This window comes from Alnus glutinosa, chromosome 4, assembly GCF_958979055.1.
Source record: "Alnus glutinosa chromosome 4, dhAlnGlut1.1, whole genome shotgun sequence".
NCBI classification, from domain to species: Eukaryota; Viridiplantae; Streptophyta; class Magnoliopsida; order Fagales; family Betulaceae; genus Alnus; species Alnus glutinosa.
Genome location: NC_084889.1, coordinates 27,465,346 through 27,477,893, shown reverse-complemented (window position 1 = coordinate 27,477,893; position 12,548 = coordinate 27,465,346). Strand labels below are relative to the sequence as shown.

At 37.0% G+C, this 12,548-nt stretch overlaps 1 protein-coding gene across 1 annotated transcript; it reads right to left on the bottom strand.

The window, feature by feature from the left end:
• Window positions 1-7,733: 7,733 nt before the first annotated feature.
• Window positions 7,734-11,879, bottom strand: LOC133866462 (tubulin beta chain-like). The gene is made up of 3 exons (XM_062302997.1): window positions 11,394-11,879; window positions 9,336-9,605; window positions 7,734-8,671 (listed from the first exon to the last, which is right to left on the bottom strand). Exons 1-3 carry the CDS (start codon window positions 11,785-11,787, stop codon window positions 7,998-8,000), a joined length of 1,338 nt encoding a protein of 445 aa, XP_062158981.1. The 5' UTR covers window positions 11,788-11,879; the 3' UTR covers window positions 7,734-7,997.
• Between the last annotated feature and the right edge of the window lie 669 nt (window positions 11,880-12,548).

Sequence of the window (12,548 nt, the reverse complement as noted above, 5' to 3'; positions counted from 1 at the left end):
CAACAGAAAATATTTTTTCAAAAAATTATTTTCCGGAAATTATTTTCCGACGGAAATCATTTTACGCCAAAACAAACAGAGTCTTAGTTTCAAAGTGTAAGCATGGTAGCATGATATCATATAAAGTCTAATAATCTTTTCATAAAATAAAGGGGAAAGTACACTTTACCCTCTTGATGTATCCACACATTGGCAATGTGACGCCCACTGTTTAATTTTTTGTAGATGACACCCCTAAAGTTGTAGCCCTGTTTCACAATAGACCTTCCGTCCACATGATCTGTCAAAAGTGACGGAAAAGAGGTCATGTGCAACAAGCCTCATTTTCTTATTTTGCCCCACTCAAAATGGTGTGCAGCGACTCAATATACTCGTGCTACCTTGAGGCCCTCTTCAAGCTGTTTCCACACGTTGCCATCAACGAGTGCCAACGACTTACTAGCGAAGCTCATCCCCGGCACCAACATTTGGTCCCAGTTCCCGCTAACTGTCTGGCACAGTTCCCAGAAGAGCTCGTCGGCCTCCGGGGACCTGAGTTGGTAGCCGAGCAAGATGACGCCGTCGTTGGCCACCAGGGCCTCCATGGTGGACACGAGCGGTGAGGCGTCTTGGGCTTGTTTCTGTTGGTGCTTGTTTATGTTTTGTGCTTGTTTCTGTGCGGTGAGGTGTGGAGGAGTTGGCACTGGTGGTGCCAGAGACCGATGAGCCATCACTGACGGTGGTGCCGGAGAGCGATGCCACCAAGGCCGAATGGTAGCATCACCATTACTGTTGTTCGTAGATCCTCCCGCTCTAACTCTACGCTGCACCGTTTCATTTAATAGCTAACTTTGACTCTTTAACTTAGTAAATAGAAGCCTAGAACCAATAGCACTACCGCGGCACCACGAGAGCAATTGCACAAGGGAGAACAGAGGAAACTAATAACACGTATGCAATGCCCATGCATGCATGCACCTACTTCTTCAGTGATCTAAAAAGTCAGTCCACAAGCAAGAAAGCTGAAAATGGAACTAGCTGGCTACTGCTTGAAAGCGGGGAGGTGGAGCAGCAGCTTCTCTGTTGCAGCGATTGCTCGGTTGCATCTTTAACTCAAAAAGTCTACGATTTTGGGTCTAATTAAGTCACCAAAGTGTATTGATTCTCCTGAAGGTAGGATTTTCAATAAAGGGAAGCCTATTTCTCTTGCTTCTTTTTATGTCTCAAAATTATAATAAGTGGTTCTTGTCGGAGACACAGTTAGTACTCGAGAGCAGCAAAGGGAGAGATGGTGGTGGTACTCGAGCCCAAACACGCCGACGTGGCGCGACAGGTTTTTGCCCCTCTTTCATTATAACCTGCCAATCTTAAAGCATTCAGAGAGATCAATTACAAGGAACAACCAAAACAAGCGTTAAATCTACAGTGGTGCACGTTACAGACAGGGAGAGAGAGAGAGAGAGAACACGAAGAAGATGCGAAGCAAATGGGCCTCTGTTTCGGTTGTGACTACGTAGTCTACGTTGTGACTTCATGCTTTTCTATACCAGCTTCAGAAAAGGGAGAAAGAACGCAAAGAAAACGTGAAGCAATGGGCCTCTGTTTCGGTTGGGTAGAACAGGGTTGAATAGAGGATTATTAATGGGTAGAGAAAAACAACACTACTGGGCTTGATTTGAATGACATTCTCAGTTTAACAGCTAAGAAAGAAAATGTTGTGGAAGTTGTTCAAGGAATAGTGAAATTCACGAAGGAATTTTTGGATCTTATTGATGCTGCAGATGCTACTGCACAAGGTGATTGCTCGTGAAGCTCTTAAGAGGTTAGCTGCTGTAGGCTTTGTAAAAGGAGCTTTACAGGGTCATGAGTTAAGAGGACTAGCTTTGTGTCTTGCTAATCATGGAGAATTGACACGGCTGAGTGTATGCAGTCCTGTTCACTTGTGCTTCTCTTGCATATTTTGTCGTTGAGCTTTATTTTACAGGGTGATGCATGCTAAACTATTTTAACACTTTGCAGAGAAAGTAGTTAAATCAGGCGTGATATTGCCATTAATGGAGCTTTTGAGAATCTCAGCACGTCGAACCCGTCTTCGTAATGCCACGGGAATCGATGCTCTGGCACCAGCTGGTAGTTCACCCAACGCCACCACCATTAGGGGGGTCTGGTACTGTAAAAATTTGTCTGGTGGGGACGTTAGGCGTTGTCCGGTAGTGAGTGACAATTTGTCTGAAACTCACCGTTTTTAACAGGGATAATTTTGGAAAGTTTGGCTTTAAAAGGCCATGTGCATTGCACGTGACCTCTTTTCCGTCTGTTTGGACGGACTAAGTGGACGGAAGGTCTATTGTGAAACATGGCTACAACTTCAAGGGGGTCATCTACCAAAAATTAAACATTAGACATCAAATTGCCAATGGGTGGATACATCAGGGGGGTAAAGTGTACTTTCCCCTAAAATAAAATTATGAGACAAGCATGTAATATCTCACTACAAAAAAAAGGGCATTTATGGACGATTTTTTTTTTAGACTGTTTCTAAAACCGTCTAAAAAATAAAATTTGCAGACGGTTTTCTTGAAACCGTCTGTAAAAAATTTATTATGGACGGTTTGATTAAACTGTCCATAAAATTACAGACGGTTTTAACTAAACCGTCTCTAAATTTTTAGAAGGTTTTTTTCTAAACTGTCTGTAAATATTATTTCCAGACGGTTTAGTTAAAACCGTCTGAAATTTTATGGACGGTTTTTACCAAACCGTTTGAAAAAAAATTTCACATGCCATGTCATCGATCCGCGTGATACCCAATTATTTCACCACATCCATCCGATTTCTTTCTCAACCAAAATACAACCGTCCGATTAAAACCTTCACGCACACTAGCTGTATTGAAAACCTTCACGCACACTGTATTCTTAAAACCATTGATCTCTTCTCTCTCTCTAGCTCTCTCTCTCTCTCTCGTTCTTCTTCTTCCTCCGGCCCAATCCCAAAATTTCTCGTCTCTCTCTGTCTCGCTATCTTACTAATCTTTCTTCTTTTGTTGTTTGTGTTTTCTTTTTTTTTTTCCCAGAAGACGACGACCCACCCCACTGCAGCATGACTCGGTCGCCGGTGACGGAGATCTAGGCGTCGAGGTCTCGCTGGGGGGGTGGTTTTGACGTCGTGGTGACGGAGATTAAGGCTTCGAACTCCGATCCGCTCCAGGCTAGAGTTTTGGAAGATTGGGTTCGATCTTCTACTTTTTCTCCCCTTTTGAACTCTCTTGGAACTGTGTGTTGGCCAGATTTTAATTTTGGGTTGGATTTTTTGGGTTGGATTTCATGGGAGGAGGAAGGGTAAGATTTCACCGGCCCTTGAAGAAGTTTCCGACGAAGGAGAAAAATAAAAAAAAAAAAAAAATGTTTCCGGCAAGGGCTAGAAACAGAGCATCGCTGGTGATGAAAAAAAAAAAAAAATTAACGTCGGAAACAAGAAAAATTATAGACGTATTTAGACATTCTGGACGATCCTAGCTGAAATAGACGTAAAAGAAATAAATCGAGTCATCAGAAAAAAAAAAAAAAAAAAAAAAAAAAAAAAAAAAAAAAAAAATAAGTCTAGACGGTTTTGGGCAAAACCGTCCATAATTTTTCTGGACGGTTTTGTCCAAACCGTCCAGAAAAAAATTTAGCGACTTTATATACTGGACGGTTTAAAACTGTCCAGAAAAAACCGTCTGAAATTGATTTCTCACGATTTTTTTGTATTTCTGGACGATTTAAAACCGTCCAGAATTTGGTTTTTTTTTGTAGTGTCTATATAGATGTTGTCCGAAAGTGTAATAATAGGTTACTAGATTTGCATGAATCATATCATATTTTTCAACAAGCCATACACAAACATGAGGAGAAAGTGATTTTGATGGAGATTTTGTGGACCATTTTTAATGAAACTTTAGCCCAAAATATTGACTCAGTTTGAGTTGGGCTCTAGGATTGTGCCACGTGTATTGAAAACAAAATATCTGTTAGATTTATTTAATAAATAAATAAAATTAGTTATTTCAAATAATTATAAATATATTTTATTTAAAGATTTTGTGGTTACAAAAAAGATTAATATGAGATTTAAGGAGGTTAATATGGTATTTAAGGTGTCCATTAAGTTGGATTTCACGGTTACGATTTATGACCATTGGATCAAACATTTTTGGACCATTGTATGTGTCCAAAATCTATCTTTCTCCGACAACTCTCTTTTGTTCAATTCTCATTTTAAGGGTGTTTTAGTTTACTCTAGAAATTGCTAATTCTAGAGTGACTTTAGGGTTTCACTGTGTCTTGGGTACCATGTTGTCAAAATCCTTTATCATTTCAGAAATGAGACAAAATAAGTTCTAAAAATATCTTCATTGCGATCGAGCTTTAAATTCTATAAACTTCTTATTTGGGAAAATTACACATTACCTTCCTGAAGTATCCACCATTTGACGATCTGGTGCTCAATGTAAAAAATTTGGTAGATGACCCACCTAATCTAGCCAACTATTGGCACTTCAAACTTTTCGTCCACTTATCCGTCACTTTGGACGAAAAGGAAGCCACCTGCGTTGCACGTAACCGTTTAACCCATTTACCATTCCAAAAATGCCCCCGTCCGATTTTTTTTCCCTTCATATTTTTCCTAGTTCCCATAATTTTTCAACATGACGTACACATATTTATGACGTTCAATAGATAATAATTTTTGTTAATACACATATTATGTTATAAAAAACTTCATTTCTATTTTTAATTGTATTTATCTCATTTTTTTTTTGTATATAGTAGAAATATTGTATATAAAGAGAAAAAAAATTATTATGTCATTAAATTTTAATTCGGTCCCTCCAATTAAGATGAATTCCTGGCCCGCAACTGCACCGTCATAGGTTATAATTTATGTTCAATAGATTTTATCAATTTCACTTATTTTGAAATTTACTTAATACAATATTTGTTTAAAAGTCTACAAATGATGTGTATTTTTCAGGAAAAAAAAAATCTTCTTAATATATATGTTGTTAGATGAGCCAACAATGGTAGTTTTCATTTTTAAAAAATGAGTTTAAATTTAAAGAAATTAAATTCATTTTTAATAGTAATATTCGAAATTAAATAAATTGATACTTCATTTTTAAGGACTACCATCTATTTTGAGATAGGATAAGAACTTAAAATTGTATTTAATTTGCTAATACTGATCAAGAACATGAAAGCAAAGAAAGAGAGCATATGTGTAGTACGTTATATGCTCAATCATGGATAAAATTTAAAGTAAGCAGAAATTCTCCATTGATGCTCAATTATGCTCTGATGGTAGCTAGTCATCTCTTGACAAAATACACTAAGATGATACCCTCCCGCTTGTCCATCCAATAAAGAAAGTTTTGCCTTAAATTATTTCTTCATTCATCCTAGAAGGTTTCAGCTTGAATTGAAGTACATGCTTAACTAAAGGTATAGTATCTGAACTGACCACGATTCGGATTCTCAGTCGTTTATTGTCAGATTGCTAGTAATCTAGACAGTAAATGTGAGAGAGTCTCTATGGAACTTATTGAGACTGATGTCCAAAACTCCAATTGCATTGATGATGCTTTTCTATAATTGTATAATATCAAATATTGGGTATATACATTAACATTTTACGTGTATATATTTGTTTGAATATTTTAATATTATATACGTGTAAAGTCCCTAAGTTACATTGTATTTGACTATGGTGTGAGTAATGAGATTATCACACAGAAGATCATAGTCATAGCTAGCCCTTGTAAAATATAAAAAGATTTTTCAAAGTTGTAAATTGAACTGGAAAATCCATCTAAACTATAACATGTCAACTTTATATAAACTCTATTAGGAGAAGCAAGTAGGGCTTCAGATTAATATGTTTGTGTAAAAGCAAGTTAGTGCCATGCACCGAATGGACTACGTGAGTCATCATTCTTTCAACACTGTGATAAAGAATGATGTACGTGCACGACGACTTATAAAAGTTACTCTAAATCCTGAGAAGATTATGAACTCAGATTTATAGTGTAGGTCACTTTGATATATACATCAGTGAGATCTTTCATGATCAACATCTCCATGGATTGAGTGATCGCATGTAGCATTATGAGAACACCTCCTTTAAGAAGGAATATTCCAAATCCTTTGACAAGAACAAAGTGATAAGGAATATTCTCTTTGATATAGATTTAATGAGAATGATTATCCTAAAGCTCGGGCCTAAGTGTTTCAGATGGATATATTGAAACTTTATTTTGTGCAAGGTGAGATGAAATCTCACACGGCACAAAAAGGAAAATCATGTAATTAAATCAGGTTATCAAGAAAAAGAGGTAGCGAACAAAGTTATAGTGTATTAACTTTGGTTCAACTATGGAATGATTCCATGGAAGGGTAATATATAATACAATACATAGGTATGTCCCATTGATTAATTCATTGAATCGAAAATACATATTAGAGTGCAGTCACATTTGTTTAATGGAATCAATTTTGCGATTAATAGTGTCGTGTGATATTGTCACAGACCTATTAAAGCTAATTGTATTTTTTTTTTAGGTTACTCTTTGAACTAATGTAAATTGACTATTTGATTTTGGCATCGGTTATGCATTTGTTTATTTGGATTGTTTTATTTAATAAAACATGGCCCAGAGGAATTTAATTCACAACTAGCTTATTACTTAGAGATGATTGAGCTTAGGAATTAACTTTCAAAGGACTTAAGCAATTAAAGAGCTCTGGGCTCTTGAAATTAATTCCAAAAGGCTTAAGAAGACTTAAAGAAGCATTAGGCCTAAGGGCTAAAATCCAAGCCCATACTTAAGAGTGTGTAGTAGTCAACTATGGTTAAAACCCTAGCCCTAGGCGCATAGAGAGAATTTTTTCTCCCCATGGCCTTGTGATTCAAGGCTAAAGGGAGTGTTTCTCTCCCCTTGGCCGCGCACCCTAGGGGTTCTAGACTAGGAGTTCTAGTTCTTCTATGACTCTAGTCCTAGTTCTACTATGGCTACAGTCTTAGTTTTACCATGACTCCAATCCTAATTCTACTATTACTCTAGTTTATCTCATATCTCAATCATGATTGTAAATCCAAATCTATAAATAAAGTACCATAGTGAAACATAAATTACACATTTACTAATTGATAGAATTCTTTGATTCATAAATTGAAAAACTGCGAAACTCAAGTTTCATAAATAATATTATTAAAGACACAAGAATGTGCAAGAGAATTGTGAGAAATATTCAAGAGAGAATATTTGATTTTCTCAAGTTTATGTTTCTACCTATTCTATTGATTTGATAATAATTTATGAGTCCACACTCATGCTTATAATCATTCATCAACGAGAAAATCTGAAGGCTTAATCAATAACACCAAGAATATCAAGAATGATTTTCGTTGTACTTACTCTGCTTGTGCATGATTCCCAACATAGCCAACCTAACTTACTCAAACAAGTAAGTGGGCTGCCAGATACATGCTCGAACAAGTGAATTTCATAAGAATTCTCTTAACCCAAATTGCTAATTAACCATCTGAGAAACAAAATTGATAGGATCTCTATCCAACAAACCTTAAAGATTATGTCTTCAAATTTCTTGGAAGAGATGTCATGTCATTGCAAAAGAATGAGCCAAATGGAAATTATTTTTTATATTTTTTTTTTTTCTTTGGGGTCCAAAGTGATGTGGGGACTAGAGAAATGGTTGGGAAACGTAAATATATAATTATATGATGTAAATTCATCATTTTAAGAGTCAAGTGAGCCATCACCAAGTATAAAACCTTGATCATTATACCATAATTAAACAGCCTAAATTAAAGAAGCAATATTGTCATGGAAGTGACTTTGCTTAATGGAACACAAAATCTTGATGGAGTAAATCTATTGCACTCATAGTTAAGGAACTAAAACCTTATTGATTAAGTAGTGCTCGCATCATACGAAACAGCAAGCCAGTCGAGCACCTTCATTTCTCATCAGTGTCATCATCAGCTTCATACTCGCCATCTTCATCGGCAGATGCATCCTGGTACTGCTGATACTCTGCGACAAGATCATTCATGTTACTCTCCGCTTCAGTAAACTCCATCTCATCCATTCCTTCTCCAGTATACCAGTGCAAGAAAGCCTTCCTCCTAAACATGGCCGTGAACTGCTCGCTCACTCTCCTGAACATCTCCTGTATAGAGGTCGAATTCCCAATGAAAGTTGAAGCCATGGAAAGCCCTTTTGGCGGGATGTCACAGACGCTAGACTTGACGTTGTTGGGGATCCATTCGACGAAGTAGGAAGAATTCTTGTTCTGTACATTCATCACCTGTTCATCAACTTCTTTGGTGCTCATTTTGCCTCGGAACAAGGCTGATGCTGTGAGGTATCGGCCATGCCTTGGATCGGCTGCGCACATCATGTTCTTGGCGTCCCACATTTGCTGGGTCAGCTCCGGCACGGTGAGCGCGCGGTACTGCTGTGATCCTTGAGATGTCAGAGGAGCGAAACCCACCATGAAGAAGTGAAGACGTGGGAATGGGATCAAATTCACTGCTAGTTTCCGCAGGTCTGAGTTCAACTGGCCCGGGAATCGCAGACAACAAGTCACTCCACTCATTGTTGCCGAAATTAGATGATTCAAGTCCCCAACTGATCACACCAAATTAATAACATTATTCTTACTAAGTATTGATGATGTTCATTTGCCAATGAGTGGTAAAAGCTTAGATAATGGAGTAATGCTCTTAGTAGAAAGCTATACAACTACATGATTTGAATTGAAAGTGAATATTAATTAGTATAAATTTGGGTTTTTTTTTTTTTTAAAAGTGTCATCTAAAGTCTAATTTCTAATGTTATATTATCAAGTTATATGACAGTTGTATAACAGTCTACTAATAACTTGTTAATGATTGCGTTGGGAAATAGAGCTTTTGTTTATAAAAAGAGTCTGAAATAAGTTTTTAAAAAAAAGCTCAATTTTTAAGCTTCTCCACATGCAACACAATTTTTATTTTTTCATTTTTTTAAAGCAAAAATAGTGCTTTTTAAGTTTTTACCAAACTAACAATTTTATTTTTATTTTTTTGTCTAAAAGAATTTTTGAATTAAGTTGTACTAAAAGCAATTTTTAAGCTCATGAAAGCAATCTGAAACGTACTCTAATAGCATCACTCAATGAAGTATATATGAACTAGAACCAAAAAAAAAAAAAAAGAGTTACTCGTATGCCAACTTTTGGATTCTGCATAACTTCATTAACAAGTTGCTATTTCCAAAATAAACAAATTGGTTTAGTATGAAGTTTACTTACAGCTCGGGTTGGCGAGCTTAAGAATCCTTAGGCAGATATCGTAGAGTGCTTCATTGTCAAGAACCATACATTCATCAGCATTCTCTACGAGCTGATGAACAGACAGCGTGGCATTGTAAGGCTCCACAACAGTGTCAGACACCTTGGGAGATGGGAAGACAGAAAATGTGAGCATCATTCTATCCGGGTATTCTTCTCTAATTTTCGAAATGAGCAGAGTTCCCATTCCAGATCCAGTTCCACCTCCTAGCGAATGACAGAATTGAAATCCTGCATGGATTAATTCCAAAACAAAGTGTGTCATGGGGTTGTTATTTGAAGAAAGAATGGTTTCTAAGTGATTTACAGTACTGGAGATTTTGTGTCACAAAATCTGGCTCATTTAAACGTCCCTCTTCACCTTCTTGCTAGTAACGGCCATGAAATTACTTCAAAATACAGGGTTATTAAAATACTTAAATCCCAAAACCTAATATGAGAAACACTCTACTTAGCTTAAGAGCATAAGAATACTAAAAATATATCGAATATAAGAAAGAGAAAGAAAGGAAAGCAAAAGCAAAGAGAGAAGAGAAGAGACTGACTAATAGTACTAGTGTTCGGGGATTAGGACTAAAATAAGTTTTGAATATGTTGATGTGTATGCTGTATGCATGTTTAACTGTATTACAATGAGTAATATTTATAGAGGGATTAGGAGTGATGAACAGAAAACCTTAAATTAAACAAGGAAGAGAATAAACTCAAAAAAAAGAAGAAAAAAGAAGAGAATAAAGCCTTAATATAGAAAGCATTATATACATACATGAGCAGTGATCTGTACTAGGAATCATTTCACTATATATATACATAGATACATAGATGGGGAGTGATTTCTACGCAATTCCTCTCACACAATTCTCACACAACCCCTCTCACATTATATGGGTCCCATTCATGTGGATCTCACATGTGAGATCCAGACAATGTGAGAGAGGATTAATTGTGTTGGGTTGCATTAAAGTTGTGCTAAAAGTTGTGCCCCAATCACTACCCTTCAAAATAATTATACTTTTGACCAACCAGACTGCTACATAGTGTTGACCTACAGTGGATACGCCACAGCCTGCCACGGCCGTCTAAGCATCCAAAAGATTGATTTGTCATTATTCCTAAAGGGTTACCTCCATAGTACGTCAGAGTTGGAGTTGAAAACAGTGGTATTACAACCAATTAATTAAAGATGGCCGGCTGCTCAGTCAAGAAAAGTAATTAAAAAAAGATTAGAAAAAAAAAAACCAAATGAATTAAACAATGAGGTTAGCATCAAAGACTCTGGAAATTTGAAATGGTTTGGATCCAAAACAGGGAAGTGTATCAAAGTTGAAGAGACCATTTCTTTTTTAAGAATATGCACAGAAGAGTATTTTAAAGAAAAAGAATGAGAGGATCTAGATTCTAGATTAAGGGATTTAAGTGGTTCAATCTTAGAGCTGTCCATAAGTAATGCTTGATAGGGTTATAATTAATAACAATGAGCCTAAATACACACACACACACACACACAAAAAAAAAAAAACAAAACAAAACAAAGGTGGAGGGAAGAAAATCACATGGATTTTGACGAATAGTTACATTAACATCATTCATTTAGATCTTCTCTCTTTTTAGTTGAATGTTGTTTCTTATTCTTAATTTGGTGCACATTTCATTCTCTATTTCCACTTCTTACTTCTCTAATTTCAAATATGAAGTTCTTTAGACTTATGGTATGATCAAAACATCAATTTTTGGACGTAGCTTATATTTACAGATATCACAGGACTGGAGAACATAATTTTCCATCAAAATCCAACAACACATACCATGCAAGAAGCAGACACAAAATCCTTGTATGTCTGAAACATTTAAACATAGGTTAATACCTAGCTACCTTACCTACCTTGCAGGCAGTCACAAAATCTCTGTATATCAAAACATAAGTTAAGAATGTTACAAATCTCTGATACCATAACCATGCATGTATCATGAACATAGGATGTTGTAATTCAAAAAAGTCACAACACATTAATTGCCTACCTTGCAAGCAGTCACTGTTCTCAACTTCTTTCCTAACGACATCAAGCACCGAATCGATAAGCTCGGCGCCTTCTGTGTAATGCCCCTTAGCCCAATTGTTCCCAGCACCAGACTGCCCGAAAACTATGTTATCAGGCCTAAAAAGCTGGCCATAAGGGCCAGTCCTGATGCTGTCCATGGTGCCTGGCTCAAGGTCCATGAGCACCGCTCGTGGCACATACCGCCCGCCGCTAGCCTCATTGTAATAGACATTTACTCTCTCGAGCTGAAGCTCGGAGTTTCCAGTGTACTGGCCGGTCGGGTCGATGCCGTGCTCGTCGCAGACGACCTCCCAGAACTTGGATCCAATTTGGTTCCCACATTGCCCACCCTGAATGTGAAGAATCTCACGCATTTTGGCTTGGATGAGAGGTTAACTACCTAAGGAATTCAGAGTATTTTTTAAACTGCCAGTGACTCTCCTTTGGAATGTCCTGAAGGAGAGGGAAGGGGCTGGTAGTTATTTATATTGGGGTATGGGATGATCCAACGGTAGAGGATTGACCTAGTGAGTGTGTTCCAAATTACATGATTGCCATTGGTTTAGGTGAGGGTGGGAGATTGAAGTGGTAGTAATTGTGGTCGGACGGCTGAGGAGTGTCCGGCCGTCTGGTGAGAGGTGGGTGTGTCAGTTAGTGCATGTGGTGGTTTGTTTGTGTGGGAGATTCCATTTGTAAGTTTCTCATTCAGCATCGATCGCCGGCTTAACAGGGTTACGTTGTTATATATGATTTGTGAGTTTGTAGATAATGCTGAAGAGCCATTTAATCATGAAAAATCACCAATACATTTGCATAGAGTAATGTCATATCAGTATTTGTTATTATATTTATTTTTAACAAATCAAAATTCATCCCCCCAGTGTTTACTATATTTTTCATATTTTGTTACAAAAAAAAATAAATAAATAACACATCGAAATTAAAACATAAGTTATGGTACCACTCTTGCACTTAGATTCGATCTAATTGAAGTTGTTCCACGTGTTTGCTCTAAAGGCTCCACCATTTTCTTCTCTCGGCGGTGGATCACGCTACTAGAGCGATACCCACAATATCCACAATTTAGATGCCTATTCAACCAACTGGAACGATACCTAGAATGTTCAGCCATGCA

Excerpts from the sequence above, each read along its gene's own strand:
- LOC133866462 (XM_062302997.1), bottom strand. The coding sequence starts at position 11,787 with ATGCGTGAGATTCTTCACATTCAGGGTGGGCAATGTGGGAACCAAATT. Across the intron at positions 9,606-11,393 it reads GAACAGTGACTGCTTGCAAG|GATTTCAATTCTGTCATTCG; the intron begins GTAGGCAATTAA and ends TAATCCATGCAG. Across the intron at positions 8,672-9,335 it reads TAAGCTCGCCAACCCGAGCT|TTGGGGACTTGAATCATCTA; the intron begins GTAAGTAAACTT and ends TGGTGTGATCAG.